The sequence below is a fragment of the Nyctereutes procyonoides genome, unplaced genomic scaffold (assembly GCF_905146905.1).
Source record: "Nyctereutes procyonoides isolate TBG_1078 unplaced genomic scaffold, NYPRO_anot_genome, whole genome shotgun sequence".
NCBI lineage: Eukaryota > Metazoa > Chordata > Mammalia > Carnivora > Canidae > Nyctereutes > Nyctereutes procyonoides.
In genome coordinates this window covers 42,424,036-42,446,399 of record NW_026575146.1, presented here as the reverse complement: position 1 = coordinate 42,446,399, position 22,364 = coordinate 42,424,036, and the positions used below count along the sequence as shown (strand labels likewise).

The 22,364-nt window shown below is 40.7% G+C and overlaps 1 protein-coding gene across 3 annotated transcripts in view; it reads right to left on the bottom strand.

Moving 5' to 3' along the window:
• FRMD3 (FERM domain containing 3) overlaps positions 1-22,364 on the bottom strand; it is a 301,558-nt gene that overhangs the window by 88,391 nt on the left and 190,803 nt on the right. For all 3 annotated transcript variants that reach the window (XM_055311651.1, XM_055311650.1, XM_055311652.1), the window contains one exon: positions 16,937-17,060. In XM_055311651.1, the coding sequence (XP_055167626.1) occupies positions 16,937-17,060 (124 nt within the window). The remainder of the gene's footprint in view (positions 1-16,936; positions 17,061-22,364) is intronic.

Below are 22,364 nucleotides of genomic sequence, written 5' to 3'. Positions count from 1 at the left end.
TCCCTGGTTGCTTGATTCTTCTCTTCCCAACCTCCATCCTCACCCCCAACCATCCTTTCTTTCCCTCTCCTCTCCTTTGGGAGGCCTAAGTAAATGGTTCTTGAAACCCTGTCCTCCATGCCTTATTTGTTTGTTTCATTCTCTAAATTTTTTGGTACTACATTCTGAATGATTTTTTAATTCGAACATCCAGCTTGCTAATTTATTTTTCAGCTGGGTGCATCCTGCCTTTCTTCCCATTTAGGAGTTGTTTTTTTTTTAAATACCAATTAAATATTTCACTCCAAATATATCATCTATTTGGCTCTTGAAATAGCTGCCTGTTCCTGTTTTATGCAATAAATTCCTCATATTCCTCTGAGGAAATCCCACTTTCTTTCCTTTAAAGTCCAATCCTGTTTGCTCTGTTAATGCAGCTTTCTCGGTGAGGGTCCTTTGGTTTGGAACAACAGTCAGAATCTCGCATTCACGGAGTTGATGTTTCCTTGTCTGGTGATTCATGGATGGATATTTCTGTATCTTTTTTTAAATATATTTAAAAATTTTTTAAGATTTATTTATTTATTCATGATAGATGTAGAGAGAGAAAGAGAGAGAGGCACAGGCACAGGAGGCGAGAGAAGCAGGCTCCATGCCTGGAGCTTGACGTGGGACTCGAACCTGGGACTCCAGGATCACGCCCTGGGCCAAAGGCAGGCGCCAAACCGCTGAGCCACCCAGGGATCCCTGATATTTCTTTTTTATTTTTATTTTTATTTTATTTTTTAATTTTTATTTATGATAGTCACAGAGAGAGAGAGAGAGGCAGAGACAGAGGCAGAGGGAGAAGCAGGCTCCATGCACCAGGAGCCCGATGTGGGATTCGATCCCGGATCTCCAGGATCGCGCCCTGGGCCAAAGGCAGGCGCCAAACTGCTGCGCCACCCAGGGATCCCGATCCCCGATATCTATATCTGATGTTATCTGTCTAATGCAGTGGCCTCCAGAGGTTTGTAGGGAACTGGTGGATGGTAGGGGCATGCCATCTGGGAAAAGTATATGTGATAACTTGATTTTAAACTGCAAGTTGTAGTTCCTTCCGGATGTTGCCCACACATGGGGTACCCTCCAGCTCAAGACTGCTGTTGCCCACAAGGAACCAGAGAAAGAGGTCAGAGCTGCCCAACTGTGCCAAATGCAGTTACCCACTCACCATGGTGGCCACCCTGTGTATGTTTCCTGACGCACCCAGAACCACTCCTACCCTACATGTGTTTAACCTGGATTTGCTCCATCTGTTTCCCATCTTCCAGAGACACTGTTGGAATTCTGATCCAAAAATTGTATTCTCTCCTGGATCTGCTTTCTAGGACTTTTTCCATTATCTACAGGGCCTTGGAGAAGGAAGAAGAGGTAGCCATATGTGTTAGTTTTTTCTTTTAAAACAAGAGATAATTTTTAATCCATCCTTGATGGAACATATTTCTGAAGGATTAACTCAAACACCCGCTTTAAGAAAATAAAGTCTTTCTAAAGCCTTTTAGGCTTTCCTCTTTAGCCTTAGTGTTCTACAGTTTCACTGTGATATATATAAAGGCAGCATCTTTATTTATTCATCCTGACCAGCATTGTATGGATCCTTTCAATACAATTCCTATCTTTCTTTGATTCTTTTTTTCAAGTCATAGTCACTGTTACTATTTCTCTTCTTGATACCATAACAATAGGTTCAAAAAAGTTACAACTATATATTTCTTTAAAAATTTTTTTATTTATTTATGATAGTCAGAGAGAGAGAGAGAGAGAGAGAGAGGCAGAGAGACATAGGCAGATGGAGAAGCAGGCTCCATGCACCGGGAGCCCGACGTGGGATTCGATCCCGGGTCTCCAGGATCGTGCCCTGGGCCAAAGGCAGGCGCTAAACTGGTGCACCATCCAGGGATCCCACAACTATATATTTTTTAAAGATTTTATGTATTTATTCATGAGAGACACAGAAAGAGGCAGAGACATAGGCAAAGGGAGAAGGTTCCCTGCAGGACCCCAGGATCATGACCTGAGCCAAAGGCAGATGCTCAACCACTGAGCCACCCAGGTGCCCCAGTCACCAACTCTATTGATGAAAAAGGGAAATGGGATTTTTGAAAGTTTTCTCAATACATACTATGATTTCTCCTTAGCTCTCTTAAGTTCTAGGAGTAATATTTTACCTTTCACTGAAAAATCAATTATTAATATTAAATCCAAATATTGGTTGCTACTTCTCTCCCTGCCATATCCTCACCCCGTGATGAGGGACAAAGCACAGAGCAGAGCTGTCCAGCATGTTGCTGTCCAGCATGTTACTAACCAGCACCCCCACTCTGATGGCCCTCAATGCACAACTTCAGCCTAATGACCCCAGACAAAGGCCAAAAGGAAGCAGGACTGGAGCCAAAGCAGCCTAAGCCATTAGTTCTGCTCCAGGATAATCCTCCTGCTTGACATGAGAGGACCCCACTCTATCCCACACTAATAAGAACTCCTCCACTCCAAGGAGCTGGCCATTTTCCCTGGTGGTTAAATTATCAGCATCTTTGTATAAGCCACACATTGTTTATTCTTAAATCCAAGCTTGGTTTTAAAGCTCACCTTTCTTTTGTATTCAGTCTGGAAACAAGTTAATCATGAAAGGTTGTAATTTGGAAGTTTGTTTTGGAAAGTAAGTTCTGCTTGCCTAGGTGGTCTGACTACTTTCCTGTCCTTTGTAAATCCAAAAGGCATCCAATTTCTAACTGAAAACAGTCAACCACAGATGGCAGCAGGTGCAGTGCTACACAGCTTCAGAGGATATGCCATTAAACTCAAAGACCTCTGGTTCACTGGGACATCTCATTCAGGGTGTGAAACGGTGAGCCCCAGTACAAGGAAAGATTTCAGTAACATGTACAACTAAAAAAAGGGACTTCTATGTAGAATTTTTTTAACTCCTATAAATCAATAAACAATAAAAATTTTAAATATATATAACTCAGAAGAAAAATCAGCACAAGACTTAAATAGGTACTTCATAAGATATCCAAATAGCCTACAACTACATGAAAATGTGTTTAACCTCTTTATGATCAAGAAAATGCTCATTAAAACTATGAGAAATAGGGAAGCCTGGGTAGCTCAGTGGTTAAGTGTCTGCCTTTGGCTCAGGGCATGATCCTGGAGTCCTGGGATCAAGTCCCACATCGGACTCCCTGCATGGAGCCTGCTTCTCCCTCTGCCTGTGTCTCTGCCTCTCTCTGTGTGTTTCTCATGAATAAATAAAATCTCAAAAAAAAACCTATGAGAAATAATTTATACATCCATCTAAATAGCTAAAATTTAAAACATAGTACCAAGCACTCATGAGGATTTGCAGCAAGAGCAATTCTTATACTGCTAGTAGAGCAGTAATTTGGTAGAACTATCTGGGAAGCTGGCATTATCTATAAAAATTCAACATGTTTACTCTATAATACAACAATTCTATTAATAGTTCCATATGCAACAGAAACTTGTGTTGCACCAAGAAATATATAGAATTTTCATAGTAGTGCCATTTGTAGTAGCAAAAAATAGGAAACTCAAATATCTACCAACAGGAGAATGGATATACAATGGAATGCCATACAGCCACTAAATTAAATGAATTAAAGCTACACATAAGAAGGGTGACTATCACAAAAATAAAACTGAACAAAAGAGGCCAGATATAAATGAATACACAAGGAATTAATTCAGTTTATACGACTTTCCAAAATGAGCAAAACACAACTAAAGTGTTAAAAGTCAAAGATGTGATCACTTTTGGGGAGGAGGGAAAGGTAAATACAGAGAAGGGGCAGAAGAGAAGTTTCTGGGTTGTTACTAATTCTCTCTGACTTGGGTGGTAGTTACATACATGCTTGCTTTGTAATCATTGATCAAGCTTTATATTTATGCTTTGCACACTCTTCTAAATCTGTTATATTTCAATTTTTAAGAACTTAACAGAAAAGAAAAAAGGTTATAAAGCACTGGGAACCCTCATGTATTTCTGGTGTGAATGTAAGCTGGAGTAACCCCATTAGCAAACAAGCCATCATTTCCTAGAAAAGCTAGCACTGTATAAACTCTATGGCCCTCTAAATTCCACACTTAGGTTCATACCTAGGCTAGGAATTCCTTCACATACTCCCATGAGAGTTATTGAAGAAGCTATACTAAATTTGTCATAGTAAAATCCAGAAATAACCCAAATGCCCATCAACAGAATTGATACATAAAATGTGACCTGTTCGCATCATAGAATCTTAGATACACAGAAGCGCAAATGAAGACCTATGGCTATATGCATACATACGAATGGGAACCTCAAACACAATGCTGATGGACAGAAGTGAGATGCAAGAATAGAATATGATTCCATTTATATGAAAGTCAAAAACATGCAAAAACAAAGCAATGCATTACTTAGTGATAATATGAAGTATGTTTAACAACAGCAAAATAAGAGATTGAAAAACCTCAAATACAGAATAGTGCAGAGAAGGGAAGAAGGTGATCTGGGAGGAGCACAAGGGTGATTTCAGAGCATCTGATGATGTTCTAATTCATAAGCAGAGTCAGGGGGTCATGGGTGTTTTTTAGGCTATTCTTTAAATTATACACATATTATATACTCGTGTATTTGCAATGATACAAGAGGAACAATTCCTGTCTTTTTAATAAAAGAATTATTGAATAGAATAGAGTCCAAAAGCACTGCTGAACTAAAGAGAATTGGTCAGGAACCATAACAGATATGCATGTAGCTACTTTTTACTAAACTCTACTGTTCTGAGCAATATAGAATCATTTATGTTGTCAAGCAATATATGTATTCCGTCACTTAGTATTCATAAAGGAGGAATTGTCATCTTCCTTTTGTAGATGAGGATTCTGACACTCAGAAAGGAAAAGTAATTTGCTCAAAGTTACTCAGCTAGTAAATGCAGAAGTGAGGTTCAAATCTAAGTCTGCCTGGTTCCAAAGCACATCTCAGTGCCTGAACCACCATCACAACCAACGTGATATGGTCAAGAACCATCTGCCTGCCCTCCTACATGCCATGGCAGAGCATATCAAAATAACACGGTTTCTATCAGTTCTTATAGAGAGCTTTTCTCAAATTCTAAACATCGGTGTTTAGATCGGTGATGAGGCAATCCACTCCAGGTACCTGATATTCAGACCTGATGGGAGAGCAGCAAGGTCTCAATTTTAAATGAGGTCAAAGACACCCACACTAAAGCCCGCAGGTGAATCCTGACCATCAACAGGTTTTGTACAGCCCTTGAGCTAAGATTGGTTTTTCCATTTTTAAATGGTTTAAGACAATCAAACGAAGAATAATAGTATGCCATGACCCATAGAAATTATATGACACTCAAATTTCAGTTCCAACAGATTCTCTTTTTAATTTTTTTAATTTATTTATTTTTTTTTAATTTTTATTTATTTATGATAGTCACAGAGAGAAAGAGAGAGAGGCAGAGACACAGGCAGAGGGAGAAGCAGGCTCCATGCACCGGGAGCCCGATGTGGGATTCGATCCCGGGTCTCCAGGATCGCGCCCTGGGCCAAAGGCAGGCGCCAAACCGCTGCGCCACCCAGGGATCCCTAATTTTTTTAATTTAAATTCAGTTAGCCAACATAAAATACATACTTAGTTTCAGATGTACTGTGCAATGATTTATCAACTGCATATAACACCCAGAGCTCATAACATCACATGCCCTACTTAATTCCCATCATCAAATTACTCCATCCCCCCACTCACCTCCCCTCTAGCAACTCTCAGTTTGTTTCATATAGTTAAGAGTCTTTCATGGTTTTTATCCCTCTCTGATGACTTCCCATTCAGTTTCCCCTCCCCTCCCCATGATTCTTTGCACTGTTTCTTATATTTCACATATAAATGAAACCAGATGATAAATATCTTTTTCTCATTGACTTTTTTTGCTCAGCATAACACCATCCAATTCCATCCACATTGATGTAAATGGTAAGTATTCGTCCTTTCTGACAGCTGAGTAATATTATTCCAACAGGTGGGTGTGGCTGTGTTCCAATAAGAACACATCTGTGTACTGTCTATGGATGTGGTCATGCTCCAATGGCAAGAGTGAATAATTGCAACAGAAATCCTATGTTCTGCAGAGCCTAAAGAATTTATTAAATGGTCTAATATAGAAAAAGTTTGCTGAGCCCTGAGCTAGGAACTGCACACAGGAATGGAGAATTGCTAAAGCTATAGCTCCTTGACTCCATAAAATGAAGATAAAAATAGTACCTATGTTGAAGATTTGGTATATAGAGTAAGCAGCTGACAGATGAAAAACCATTAAACTAGTGCCTGGCACAAACAGTGGTCTCTCCTCACCCTCAGAACAGCATTTGTTCCCCCTCCTAGCCCTGCACATGACTGAAATCAGAATTATGACATTGGGGGAAATGTCAGGAAGCATGTCAAGACAGTCACAGCAAAGCAAGGACCCCTCTTTAAAATAAAAGTCCTCAAATTATCCATTGCTTTGGGTTTGACTGCAGCTCTCCAACAGCTAAGCACTGAAAATATTTTATATAAGAAATCACATTCAGAAAAAAACTAACTGCAAATGTTCAAGCCAGGAAAAGTATTCAAAACCAGTGGAGGAGGGACACCTGGGTGACTCAGTGGTAGAACGTCTGTCTTTGGCTCAGGACATGATCCGGAGTCCCGGAATCAAGTCCCACATCAGGCTCCCTGCATGGAGCCTGGCCTGTGTCTCTGCCTCTGTGTGTGTGTCTCTCTCATGAATAAATAAATAAAATCTTAAAAAAAAAAAAAAAAAACAATGGAAGAAAGGTAGAGACCCCACTGGCACTAGAAACTGAGTCTCCCTGAATCACCGAGTAAGAAACCATTTAATGATCATGTTTTCAGGAAGACACCAAGACCAATCAAACAAAATTCTTTTTGTCTCCTCAATCTCCCATTGGATAGTTCTTTCTGGTAAAGACACTGTTTAGCAATGGAAAATAATGATTTTCTATCCTTTAAATCTTGCATCAGGAACTGTTCAACTAAGATGAATAGTGTCTCTAATGAGACATTTAGATGTAAAAATCAATGATCATTTGAATTCTTTAAGAGCTAACAATTCTCCAAAAATATGCTTTTCTAATAAAGTAGGTGAGGTCGAGTAGTCACATATTTAGGCATATATTTCCCTTCTGCCTACCTGGTACACTTTTTGCCAAAAGGACCACTTTCTTATTGACCCTCCTTTAGCATACCATCACATAGACTACAAAAATATACAGCGCCCTAAGAATGTGTGTATATTATTAGTATACATTAATTGTGCACATTATTAGTGTACATTAATTAAATAAGGTGTGTGTCTTGCCCTATACGAATTGGATTGCTGGGAGCACAGTTGGCAGGAAAGGGTGGATTTGGCTCCACCTTATCCATTTGGGTCTTTGTGTTGTAGAATTAAACAGGGCTTCAGCAGGGCTTGGGATCATAGCCCATTAGACTCTGGAGAGTTCTCTACTCTTTACAGCCTTGTTGTCAACTTTTTGAGCTTCAAGGAGTCTCCTTTGCTCAGTCCCATCACGGGCTCTCAGCACTTCAGAAGGATCTCCCTGTGGCCCTTTCCCTGCTGTTGGCAAGAGCTACCCTGCCCTGGATGAAAGCCTGGAGTGCCTTAGAAGAATTTCACTCTGCTCTCCAGCCATGTCTGACTTCTATCTTTGCTTGGTGAAGGCCTAGAGCCAAATGGTGGTGGGAAAGTATAACTCACTCTGCAGCTGTCATCTTTGCAATCCCAATGAGCTAAGTCATCCCATCCATGGCCATCAAAAGCTTGCTAAAGACTTGACTAGTTCCCCTCGACCCACCTATGGCATACTCCTCCTCCTCCTCCTCCCACACCATCAGAAGTGAAAGCAAGCGTATGTCTCCAGTGTCCTAGGAAAGACATTCTGAATTTTACTTTAGGTTTCTTTGCCTTCAGATTTGTTTCAAAGCTATGATTCTGTAATCTATGTGGCTTGTTGTGTTATATTGGTGTTGGGGGAAATGGATGTCTCATGCTTCTCTACATCCTCACTAGAGGAGTCTCCAGTCTGTCATGTCTAATTGTTTAAAGAGGAACATGGTCTCTTACAAACTCCTTGGACCTTTAGGAACCATCTTTATGAGAACATTAGATAGAACACTACTAATCTGGGTAACTCCCATACTATGAGGGAGACAGTGGTAATGCCCTGTGGCCAGACAAGGACAAGACTTCCAGGAGAGCAGTCAGTTAGAAAGATATCAGAACACTGTACAGGAAAACATGGATTTCAGGTCAAATTCTATTGCCTTCAAATTGTAAGGCCCTGGATAAATTAATTTCTCAGACATCTGTCTCCTTATTGGTACAAGAAGGTGGTCTCAAACTCAATACCAATGGAGACAGAAGGTGAACTGGCCAAGCAGGGATGGTGGCAATTTAGAGAGCAAATGGGTCTCTTACAGAGCACTGCTGCTTAGCTCTAGCTGAGTGTTATCATGTGGGGCAAGGCCTAGTGTTACCAAATCTCCCAGGTGCAAGTAAAGCTGGAACGTTTTGGCAACTGATTCCATTTTTAAAGACTTAATTTGGCCCCTTCAGTAAATGGTGTTAGAAAAATTGGACAGCCACATGCAGAAGAATGAAACTAGACCACTTTCTTACACCATACACAAAAATAAACTCAAAATGGATTAAAGACCTAAATGTGAGACAGGAATCCATCAAAATCCTAGAGGAGAACATGGGCAGCAACCTCTTTGACCTCATCTGCAGCAACCTCTTGCTAAACATAAAACCAAATACAAGGGAAACAAAAACAAAAAATGAACCACTGAGACTTCATCAAGATAAAAAGCTATTGCACAGCAAAGGAAACAGTCAACAAAAGGCAACCTATGGAATGGGAGAAGATATTTGCAAATGTCTTATTAGATAAAAGGCTAGTATCCAAAATCTATAAAGACCTTCTCAAACACAATACCCCCCCCCAAAAAAATCCACATGAGAGATGGGCATAAGACATGAACAGACATTTCTCCAAAGAAGATATACAAATGGCCAACAAACTGAAAAAATGCTCAGCATCACTCAGCATCTGGGAAATACAAATCAAAACCACAATGAGATAACTTGGGAAATGACAGATGTTGGCAAGGATGTGAAGAAAGGGGAACCCTCTTGGTGGGAATGCAAACTGGTGCAGCCACTCTGGAAAACAGTATGGAGGTTTCTCGAAAAGTTAAACATAGAGCTACCCTATGACCCAGCAATTGAACTACTAGGTATTTATCCAAAGTATACAAACATAGTGATTCAAAGGGACACATGCACTTCAATTTTTATAGCAGCAATGTTCACAATAGACAAAATATGGAATAATGGAATAAGCCTGGATATCCATCGACAGATGAATGGATAAAGAAGATGTGGGGTGTGTGTGTGTGTGTGTGTGTGTGTGTGAATATATTTATAATAGAATATTACTCAGCCACCAAAAGAACGAAATCTTGCCATTTGCAATGATGTGGGTGGAACTAGAGGGTATTATGTTAAGTGAGATAAGTCAGAGAAAGACAAATACCATATGATTTCACTCATATGTGGAATTTAAGAACAGATGAACATAGGAGAAGAAAAGGAAAAATAAAGTAAGATGAAAATTGAGAGACAGGCAAACCATAAGAGATGCTGAACTCTAGAAAACATACTGAGGGTTGCTGGAGGGGAGGCAGGTGGGGAAAAGGGATAATCAGGTGATGGGCATTAAGGAGGGCACTTGATGTAATGAGCCCTGGGTGTTTTAGGCAATTGATGAATCACTAAATTCTACCTCTGAAACTAAAAAACAAAAACAAATACTAAAAACTAAAAAAATATATATATATATTATTTGGCCCAAGAAACGTACATCTGGGTCAGAGTGTAACACAACAACTGTCATTTTATAACCCCTATTTTGGACTCTAAGAGTTCCTCAAGTATAATAATTGGGGGTCAAGTTTTTTCTTTTGGCTGGTGACCTCTGGATATTCAAAGGCTCTGGGTGATAGTTGTAGCTGTGTATGACAAATAAAAATTAGGAAGCAAATTAATTGTATTGTTTTTTTAGATAAGTATAGATGAGGAAGAGGATCCCAGTGTTGTGGTAAAGCAGTTGAAGATTAGTGGGCTAGGTCATCCAACACTTGCATAGTTCCTGACACAGAGCTGCCTTTTAATAAATATTGTTGTATGAACAGATGAACGAATGGATGTATGGATGAATCGTGAATGGGTGCATGGATAGATGGATAGGTGTATGCATGAATGTATGGATGTATGGATGAGTCATGAATGGGTGCATGGATAAATGGACAGGTAGATGCATGGATGAATCATGGATGGGTATATGGATGGACAGAGGGATGGATACACTGTTATAAGCTCATCTAAAGTTCAAAAAAGTCTTTGACTATGCATAATTTACATGTCACATGTCAGGGGGATCAAAGAGTATATTATTAGGTCATCGCTGATTCAAGCTGTCAATACTATTCCTCTCTCTTTCTTCAAAGCCATGTTGCACTTCAGTGACACCACTCTTTCTCCTTTCAAGTCACCATAACCAGATTTTACCTGTGTAGAAATGTTGGTGACTTGGGTGCACACATGATTTGCCCCTGGCCCAACCCTCCCCAGAAACATCCCTGACTCCAGGCCACATAATACAAGGATTCAGTTTTTATAGGAGGAGCATGTGATACTAATAATTCCCTCTTCCAATTCCTATGCCAAATAACAACAGAGAATGGAAATGCATTTGATAACCCACCAGAGAGAGAGAGAGAGAGAGAGAGAGAGAGAGAGAGAGAGAGAAATTCAGGGTTTTAAAGTAAGAGACTTGAGAAGGGAAAGGCCAAAGGAAGGAGAAGAGTAGAGAGGATGGAAAGCGTATCTCAAAAAAGATTAGAAGTTTTAAAGTAAACTGATCTTTCCCATTTTCCTTTAACACAATATATGCTCTTCCCAAAACCCACACACAAACACCTCCTAGGGGGGCTCCTGTGATCTCTTCATCAGAAGCACAGGTAGAGGGTGTTTATCAATGCAGGTCACTTATCCCTAGAATGCTAGACATTTTTGAAAGTATAAAGCCTTGCTAGGATGCACATGATTTACACAGAATGTGAATTTTGAAAAATAAAGAGATAATGACTTTGTCTGAAATCCACTCAGTATCATTATTGCTTCTAGCACAAGCCTCACTGCATCAGATCATTATCATGGTAGCTAATTGGATGATTTTTCTGCTTTTTAAGGACATGAATATACTTCATCAAAACAACTTCACTCCCAAGTGAGATTTATTATATATTTGAAATATTATATTATATTATATATTTGAAAGCTGATGACCTGTGCCTGAAGCTAATCCAAATGTCTTTGCCTCTAATGAGAAATCTGATAAACTGGTATGGAGAGAACTAGCTGAGTAGAAACTCTAGGAAAAGCTCCAGAGAAGCCTATCAGGGTTCTTGATAGTGAAATCAATCATATTCTTGATCTTCAACCCCCTCTGTGCACCCTGAGGACGAATGGGATGGGTTTTCCCTTCTAACCCACATACATGGCCATGATCAAAGCTGTGTGAAAAACAGCAACCAAGACCCTCAAAAGGAAGAGAACTGTCACATCCCTGGGAATGGTGGGGTCAGCTTCTTCCAGCCACCAGAGGGCTCTGGAAGGAGGGTTAACCTATTTCTAAGCAGTCCCAATGCTAGAACCTCATCCCTGTGTACCAAACTGAAATGAAATCTGTAAATTTTAAGATTCTTTTTTATACGTAGTTTTAAAAACAAATACAGCTCTTTTGACTTAAAATTATCTACAGAGGCAGGCAGTGAAGCAGAAATTAATTCCAGACCTGCTCTGCCATGTGTTTAAGAGTCCACAAGCTAGAACCCCCAGGTAAAATCTGGCCCACCATCTGTTTTGTCAACCAGGTTTCATTGAATCATAGCCCACTAACTTAGGTGTGGTCTTTGTCTTCTTTTGCTCTACAAAGGCATAGCCACGTGACTGAAATGTTATATATATATACTCTGATCTAGAAGAATCATTCAGCCACAGTGAGTTCTAGCATTAATATCTATTCAATAATGTGAATCATACATCCCCAGATCTTCTAGTTTACAGGATATTAGGAGGCCCAATGATACCTCTATAGAATTTTTCTGAATAAAGCACTGTTCACCGCATGCTTATTAGAATGACCAAAATCAAGAACACTGATAATACCAAATGCTGGTGAAGATGTATGGGAACAACAGAAACTCTCATTCATTGCTGGTGGGAATGCAGCTGCTTTGGAAGACAGTATGAGGACTTCTTTCAAAACTAAACATACTCTCGCCATACAATCCAGCAGCCATGCCCCTTGATATTTACCAAAGGAGTTGAAAATGTATGTCCACACAAAAGGCCTGCACATGAGTGTTTATAGAAGCCTTATTCATAATTGCCAAAGCTTAGAAGCATCCAAGATGTCCTTCACTAGGTCAGTGGAAAAATTGTGAAACATACAATCAAATATTATTCAGCAAGAAATGAGCTATGGATGGAAACACATGGAGGGATTTTAAATGCAGGTTGCTAAGTAAAAGAAGAGAATCTGAAAAGGCTGCATACTGTAAGATTCTAACAATATGATACTCTAGAAATGGCAAAACTGGGGAGACAGTTAAAAGATCAGTGTTTGCCAGTGGCTGGGATGGGGGAGGAGAAGGAGATGAACAGCAGAGCACAGAGGATTTTTAGGGCAGTGAAAACATTTTGCATGATACTATACATGTCATCATACTATTGTCCGCAGAATGCACAACCTCCAGAGTGAGCCCTAAGGCAAATTATGGATTTAAGTGATAATGATGTGTCAGGGTAGGTTAATCAATGGCAACAAATGCATCACTCTGGTGGAGATGTTGATAACAGGAGAGGCTATGCAGGGAGAATAAGGGAAATCTCTGTACCTTCCATTCGATTTTGCTGTGAATCTAAAAAATAAAGTTTTTTAATAAAAAAAGTTTAAAGAAGCCTATTAGCTAATGAGATTACAAAGCCCATTAAGAGCTGTTTGCTAGCTATTTCCAGTTTGTACTTTCCTTGCCATTAGGTAGGAACATGTGACTAGTTATGGCCACAATCGTTAAGCGGAAGTGATGTGTATCACATCCAAGCTGAAGCAAGACTTTCCAGAACTCTCTTTTCCCTCTGGCTCAACAACTGGCAAATTCAAACCTCTGAGTGCCCTGAGTGACAGTGGTGAGCAGAGACTCCCAGCTGACATCTGGTAGAGACATAGCAGGACAAACAATAAGCTTTGCTTGTTCTAAACACTGAGCTTTCAGGATTGTTTCCCAAGCAAAATCTAGTTTATCATGTCTAATACAGAGATGATCAATAACTATACTATTACATTTGCAAAACTGTCACTTCTCCCTACCCTATCCTCCTGTTCAGATGGCACATTTAAGAAAGCAAGGTTGGCCCAATCATACATTTCAATCTTCATTCACAAATCTCTTAATGTCTGAAGGAATCTAAGTTGATGGAAATTCTAACTACACTTTTGGTCTTTTATTTTCAAGCACCCCAAAATTCCAAGGAGTCTCTCTTTCTTCCTCCTAAAGAACTCTTTCATTCATGGCTGTCTATCACATCACCTTGGTCCCATCCTCAAGCAATCCGTAGCCTCCTAGACAGAGAGGTTCTTTTCCTCCCTGGTTACTTTTCTCCCAAGAATCACAGCTTTTTCCCCTTCCTCAGAAAGTATAGAAAGAGAACAATTACAATCAAGGAAAAAGGCAGAAGAAGGTTGGGAACCCTCGCAGGTAAGTATGTTAATCTCACTGTAAATCATTATCACCATTATCATTTGTATGTTGCCTGCCATCTCTTGTTTTCCTTCTCCACTGGTTCAGAAACCAGGCAGGAAGCAGGAGGTTAACTTTGGGGGCCCCTCAAAGCCCAAGATAGGCCAGCTGAATCCTCTCAGGAAGTTTCTGTAATAGTTCAATGATCATACATTATCCCTTTGTTGCGTGGGAGGGTCATGGGTGAGGACCTTGGAGAGTAAGATGGTAACATCTTGGTACAACCTCACATGGTTCTCTTCCACCTACAACTCCTTTCTGACACTGTTGGTTTTGCAAAGCAATCCAACCAAAGGTCCAGTTCTCCAGGACACTAGAAAAATCAACACTTTTATAATCTGTGTGCAAAGGGTCTGCTGAACCCTCAGAGTAACCTCAGTCTCTATGGCAGGTTTCCAACCAATTCTAAAAAGTCTCTCAGGCAGCCCTGGTGGCTCAGCAGTTTAGCGCCACCTTCAGCCCAGGGCGTGATCCTGGAGACCCGAGATCGAGTCCCATGACGGGCTCCCTGCATGGAGCCTGCTTCTCCCTCTGCCTGTGTCTCTGCCTATTTCTCTGTGCGTCTCTCATGCATAAATAAATAAAATCTTCAAAAAAAAAAGTTTAAAAAGTCTCTCTCCCTCTGCACTGTCAACTTGTTCTGCTCTTATTTTCCCTTACAAATCTATAATCTCTCTCTCTACTGCACGATGCCGAAGAAAATGCACAACTACTTGAGAATGAGCAAAAATTCACTGGAAAATACCCTCTGTATCTCTCCATGCAATGTCACATAATTTCTGGCTATTTTGTTCTTCAATATACAACTCTAATTTCTTCACAAGGGCTTTCTGGATGTTACAAATGCCTAGTGCTTCAGAATGCAGCTTCGATCAAGCCATGGCATTTACTTCCAAGATCTATAAACCATGGCTGATTGATGACCCCTTCTCTTCTCCTGGTGTATGATGTTCAAGGTTATCAACAAAGTCAGGTGCTGGCACGAGGTCCAATCTACAGCTTTCTGATTATAAAAAGCAATCTAGAATCTTCTTTGATTCATTCATTTACTCACGAAATTCAGTGGGCCATTGTCTTGATATAATATTACTTAAAACTTCTTCTTTCAATTTTCTCTACTCCTATTCTCTACTCCATGGCATCTCTTGTTTGGAGAGCAGAAGTAACTAATTGGTCCTCCTGCCCAGTCTCCACCCTGTGGCACTACTGCCATGTGACTGCTATGGAACACCAACATGACTACTTGGTTGCCTTATGATTGCTCAGCAGAGTGAATAAGAGCATGGATGTTGTTGTCAAGTAAGAGCAATGTTCAACTCCTGACTTTGTTGCTAACAGGGTGAGTCCTTTATCCACTGCACATTGCACTTTCTTCACCTTGAAATGGGAGCAACAATAGCACCTTCCTTTTAGAGTTTAGGAGGACTGAGTGGACATACATAAGAATCTTTGCACAGTGTTTTGGCATCCAGTAATGCTTGATAAATGTTTACTAATATCATATGTCTTGAACATTTAAGGTCCTGCAATTTCTGGTCACAGTAGACCTTTTAATTCCTATCTCTCACCAATCCACACAGTGGGTATGATTCCCCTCCCCAGAGGTCCCCTCCCCTGTGCTGCCCAGACACTGCTTGTCCACAAACTCCTCAGCTAGAATATTGGAGCTTTATTTTTACCTCTACTAATTCTCATCCCCCAAATGTAAAAAAGAGTAGTCAATGTCCTATATTTTCAACAAAGCTTTTCATTAGGAGACAATACCCTAAAATTACCCATAGGGATGGCATGTTGCTTTCTGAAATCAGTACAATTTTTGATGTTTAGTTATCTTTGTTAAGAACAAAGGTCATCTTTCCAAAGCTGGAATATGCTGCTGCTTTTACTGCCCACATATATACTATGCTCAGATTCACCAGAAGGGGGAGTGCCTGCGTAAAGTAGGGAATTCGAGCACTCTGTCTCAAGGGGACAGTTTCTTGTTCCAGAATTCATAATCTGGTGACACTATTTTTCTTTTCTATAATTACCAGAGGTCCCGAAGATGAAGGCATCTGAGTTCCTCCAGGTCTTCATCCATGCTTGTCCTAACATAGCCCATGTTTATTATTACCAAAGTGAATTTTTCCTTGATTTGCATAGATCTAAATTTTAGTTACACACTAGAGTACTAGAGTTACCTGATTCCAAGTTGTGAGGGACTCCTACCCATGCTCCATTTCCTACCTGGTAGCCTATGCAGAGCAGGAGCATCACAAGCATGAAGAGCACAGACTCTGGAGCCAGGCTGCCTGGATTCAAATCCTGGCTCTGCCACTTGCTAGTCTGGGTAAGATGCTTAATCTCTCTGTGCCTCAGCTCCCCTATCTGTAAAATGGAAACAACCATGGCACCTATCTCCTAGATATTGTGAAGATTAAATGAGTCACTATGTATAAGTACTTAGAATGGTGCCTGGTACACAGTGAATACTGTATGCAGTTTTCTAATTCTACCATTTTTACTCTGTAGTTAGTCACAATCATCCTGGAGCACCACAGACAAGAAAGAAAGCAGACACTGAATCAGTCATCTTGAAAGCAGCTCAGCAAAGGAAATCTTATCAACGGATTTCACTCTACTTGGAGTCAAAGCTTCCAGCAATGCCATAGGAGAGGAAGAGGCAATGCAAAATTCAAAATAGAAATGATTACTTATTTACCCTAGATTTCACTCACTGGAACTTAGGGTGGTTAAAACCCATAGGAAAATATATGGCTCTAATAACTGGATGGTTCATAGACAGCCACCTAGGGGACCTCACACTATGGAGATTGTTACTGGTGGAAGATCTTGACAGTGCCCAGAAAGATTGCTCTGCCACCTGAAACAGTCCTCATACATTACCAACATTCTTACTTCACAACATGATTTCCACATTCCCTGCAGTAAGAATACCTTCTTCCAAATGTCTACCCCTATTACCTGAGTTCATTTTTATGGATTTCCACTATTTTTCTTTCCAGCTTCTGTGACTGCTTGGGGAAAATCTCAAACTCATTGATGTAATTCTCAGGATGCTCATCAGGATCGTAATCACCGAGCTCAGCTGTAACGAGTAAAAAATAAGAGAGAAAGATTAAGAACAAGAATAGGGTACTTGTGGAATGGTTTCTGCCACCCAAATTAAGAGCTGGCAATAGCTCACCCAACAAAATGGATTTTTATCCATGGGAGGACCACACCATGAGTGTCTAGAAGCCTATATTCGAGCTCAGATCTAGCCATATGAGCTTGGGCACTTGTCAACTTCTTTGAGTCTCATTTTCTTCATCTACATAATAAGGAAATTTAGTTGTTTTTCAATGAGGCACTATTGGCACTTGGAAAGCCAAACAATTCTTTATCTTTTCAGATATTTCAAAGCATGATAGTACATTCATCACCCTACCCATCAGGTATTAAGTGTTAGTAGTACACACAGTCATTATGACCAACACAGATGCCCCCCAGTATTTCCAAATGCTCCCTAGGATATTAGTTGGAAATCACTGGATGTCCCTCAAGGTTCCTTTATAGCTAATTTTCTGAGTCTGGGAATTCTATGATTCATACAAGTATAGGTGCATCCCATAAAAAAAAAAAATTCACAACACGAAGGCACCCAAGAAGACTGCACTTAAAAATAAATGGAATCTTTCTCCAATTAAAAGTGTAAATCTAAGCATGGGAAGCAAGATGAAGATTATTCTGGATTCTAACACAGAGCACCTCCAGGGGGTCTTTAATGGCAAAAAAAAAATTAATAAATAAATGCTGGCACATCTCTGAGCTCCCAGAAGGTCTAGGAGAGGATGGACCTAGAAAGTACATCAGCCATAGCCTGGAGCAGCAAAGGTGATGTTCTGGCAGTGGGGATACTTTTTAGTGATTGCACAAGCCTGCATGGAAAATGTACCAAAAGGAGCAAGTGTCTCAGGCAGAAATGGCCCAGGAAAGAAGATTAAAAGATGGTAGGAAAATTGTATTAGAAGAACTTGATCACCAACATGACTTTGTAGTAGATAAGAATCAATATGCCTTAAGCACATCTGCAAAATCACATCCAACTCTGTAATTTGTACCTACTGTCCTTTCATTGTTGAATCATCTAATGACTACAAAAGGACAAAACTGGGAGGAAAGCAAAGCTCTTTAAAGCTTCCTAATAGAATTCAAATTACAGAGTTCTTAAAACTCCCTAAAGTATATATCCTACATGAGGAAGGACTTTAAAAATAAGACCCAAAATACCATTAACCATAGGAGGGAAACTAATTGGAAAGTGTCAAGATTAAAATACTTCTGTTAGTTAAAGGTAGTCACAGTCAAAATAACAGACAACAAATTGAAAGAATATATTTACAAAGTCCGAAACAGACAAGGGCTAATATGTAGAATAAAGAAGAAATCCCTACCAATCAATAAGAAAATGGGCAGGAGGACCAATGGGAAAATGGTCAAAGAATATAAACAGCCAATATAGACAAATGTTCAAACTCATCAGTAATCAGAACTATGGAAATCAAAATCACTCCACACCTAAAAAATTGGCAAAATGTGTAGAAGTGGATGATTCTATATGTTGGCAGAGATATAAGGAAATGAAAATACTTGCACACTTCTGGATGATCCTTGATGCACGTAGCTCTTCTAAAGAGCAAGCTGGGAATATTTAGTCAAACAATCCCACTGCTGGGCATACATTCTAGAAAAACTCTAAGTACAAGAAAGGATAGGAAGGCAACTTGGGTGTTCATTGTTGATAGGAGCAATAAATAAAACATGAGCAATGTACCCTACCAGATACTCTGTAGCAATTAAAAGCAATTTATGGACACTCAAAAACCTGAATAGATCCCCAAAGCCATGTTTTGAGCATAAAAGGATTAAAATACGTTTTACAGCCCCACTTAATACATGAAACTTAAAAGTGTATACATACAAAACAATGTTATCATTTATAAGGTTGAATGGAAAGTCAAAGATCTATATGAACCCCATTGTTGTCTTAAGGAATGGAAACGGAGAATAATAAAAAGAAAAATCAGAGGAGGAGGGGCAAGATGGGGGAAGAGTAGGATCCCCAAATCGCCTGTCCCCACCAAATGACCTAGATAACCTTCAAATCATCCTGAAAATCTACGAATTCGGCCTGAGATTTAAGGAGAGAACAGCTGGAATGCTACAGTGAGAAGAGTTCGCGCTTCTATCAGGGTAGGAAGACGGGGAAAGAGAAATAAAGAAACAAAAGGCCTCCGAGGGGGAGGGGCCCCGCGAGGAGCCGGGCTGAGGCCGGGGCGAGTGTCCCCAGGACAGGAGAGCCCCGTCCCGGAGGAGCAGGAGCTGCACCAACCTTCCCGGGCGGAAAGGGGCCCGCAGAGAGTTGGAGCAGGACCCAGGAGGGCGGGGATGCCCTCGGGCTCCCGGGGACACTAACAGACACCTGCGGCCCGGAGAGTGCCCCGAGCTCCCTAAGGGCTGCAGCGGGCACGGCGGGGCCGGAGCAGCCCGGAGGGGCTCGGGCGGCGGCTCCGCGGAGGGGGCTGCGGGGCGGGAGCGCGAATCCAACAGCGCAGGCCCCGGAGCACAGGGCGCCGGGACACAGCCCAGGATCCGGCCTCCCCCGGGACAGGCAGAGGCCGGGAGGGCCCAGGACAGCGAGGACGCTCCTGCCCCGCCCCGGAGCCTCCAGGCCCTGCAGACGGAGAGCTCTGTAGTTACTGCGGGAGCTCACTCTAGGGCTCCAGAGCTGGCCTCTGCCACTGGGGCTGTTCCTCCTGGGGCCTCACGGTAAACAACCCCCACTGAGCCCTGCACCAGGCAGGGGCAGAGCAGCTCCCCCAAGTGCTAACACCTGAAAATCAGCACAGCAGGCCCCTCCCCCAGAAGACCAGCTGGACGGACCAGTTGCAGGGGAAGTCAAGGGACTTAAAGTCTACAGAATCAGAAGATACTCCCCCGTGGTTTTTTTGTTTTGTTTTGTTTTTGTTTTTTGTTTTTTGCTTTTTGATTTGTTTGCTTCCCCCACCCCCTTTTTTTCCCTTTCTTTTTCTTTCTCTTTTTCTTCTTTTTTTCTTCCTTTTTTCTTTTTTCTTTTTCTCTTTTCTTTCCTTCTTTCTCTCCTCTCTTTTTCTCCTTTTCCCAATAAAACTTGTTTTTGGCCACTCTGCACTGAGCAAAATGACTAGAAGGAAAACCTCACCTCAAAAGAAAGAATCAGAAACAGTCCTCTCTCCCACAGAGTTACAAAATCTGGATTACAATTCAATGTCAGAAAGCCAATTCAGAAGCACTATTATACAGCTACTGGTGGCTCTAGAAAAAAGCATTAAGGACTCACGAGACTTCATGACTGCAGAATTTAGATCCAATGAGGCAGAAATTAAAAATCAATTGAATGAGATGCAATCCAAACTAGAAGTCATAACGACGAGGGTTAACAAGGTAGAAGAACGAGTGAGTGACACAGAAGACAAGTTGATGGAAAAGAGGGAAAATGAGGAAAAAAGAGGCAAACAATTAAAAGACCATGAAGATAGATTAAGGGAAATAAACGACAGCCTGAGGAAGAAAAACCTACATTTAATTGGGGTTCCCGGGGGCGCCGAAAGGGCCAGAGGGCCAGAATACGTATTTGAACAAATCATAGCTGAAAACTTTCCTAATCTGGGAAGGGAAACAGGCATTCAGATCCAGGAAATAGAAAGATCCCCCCCTAAAATCAATAAAAACCGTTCAACACCTCGACATTTAACAGTTAAGCTTGCAAATTCCAAAGATAAAGAGAAGATCCTTAAAGCAGCAAGAGACAAGAAATCCCTGACTTTTATGGGGAGGAGTCTTAGGGTAACAGCAGACCTCTCCACAGAGACCTGGCAGGCCAGAAAGGGCTGGCAGGATATATTCAGGGTCCTAAATGAGAAGAACATGCAACCAAGAATACTTTATCCAGCAAGGCTCTCATTCAAATGGAAGGAGAGATAAAGAGCTTCCAAGACAGGCAGGAACTGAAAGAATATGTGACCTCCAAACCAGCTCTGCAAGAAATTTTAAGGGGGACTCTTAAAATTCCCCTTTAAGAAGAAGTTCAGTGGAACAATCCACAAAAACAAGGACTAAATAGATAATCATGATGACACTAAACTCATACCTTTCAATAGTAACTCTAAATGTGAACGGGCTTCATGACCCCATCAAAAGGCGCAGGGTTTCAGACTGGATAAAAAAGCAGGACCCATCTATTTGCTGTCTACAAGAGACTCATTTTAGACAGAAGGACACCTACAGCCTGAAAATAAAAGGTTGGAGAACCATTTACCATTCAAATGGTTCTCAAAAGAAAGCAGGGGTAGCCATCCTTATATCAGATAAACTAAAATTTACCCCAAAGACTGAAGTGAGAGATGAAGAGGGACACTATCTCATACTTAAAGGATCTATCCAACAAGAGGACTTAACAATCCTCAATATATATGCCCTGAATGTGGGAGCTGCCAAATATATAAATCAATTAATAACCAAAGTGAAGAAATACTTAGATAATAATACAATTATACTTGGTGACTTCAATCTAGCTCTTTCTACCCTCGACAGGTCTTCTAAGCACAACGTCTCCAAAGAAACGAGAGCTTTAAATGATACACTGGACCAGATGGATTTCACAGATATCTACAGAACTTAACATCCAAACTCAACTGAATACACAACCTTCTCAAGTACACATGGAACTTTCTCCAGAATAGACCACATACTGGGTCACAAATCGGGTCTGAACCGATACCAAAAGATTGGGATCGTCCCCTGCATATTCTCAGACCATAATGCCTTGAAATTAGAACTAAATCACAAGAAGAAGTTTGGAAGGACCTCAAACACATGGAGGTTAAAGACCATCCTGCTAAAAGATGAAAGGGTCAACCAGGAAATTAAGGAAGAACTAAAAAGTTTCATGGAAACTAATGAGAATGATGATACAACCGTTCAAAATCTTTGGGATGCAGCAAAAGCAGTCCTGAGGGGGAAAAACATCGCAATACAAGCATCCATTCAAAAACTGGAAAGAACTCAAATACAAAAGCTAACCTTACACATAAAGGAGCTAGAAAAAAAAAACAGCAAATAGATCCTACACCCAGCAGAAGAAGAGGGTTAATAAAGATTCGAGCAGAGCTCAACGAAATTGAGACCAGAAGAACTGTGGAACAGATCAACAAAACCAGGAGTTGGTTCTTTGAAAGAATTAATAAGATAGATAAACCATTAGCCAGCCTTATTAAAAAGAAGAGAGGGAAGACTCAATAAAATCATGAATGAGAAAGGAGAGATCACTACCAACACCAAGGAAATACAAACGATTTTAAAAACATATTAT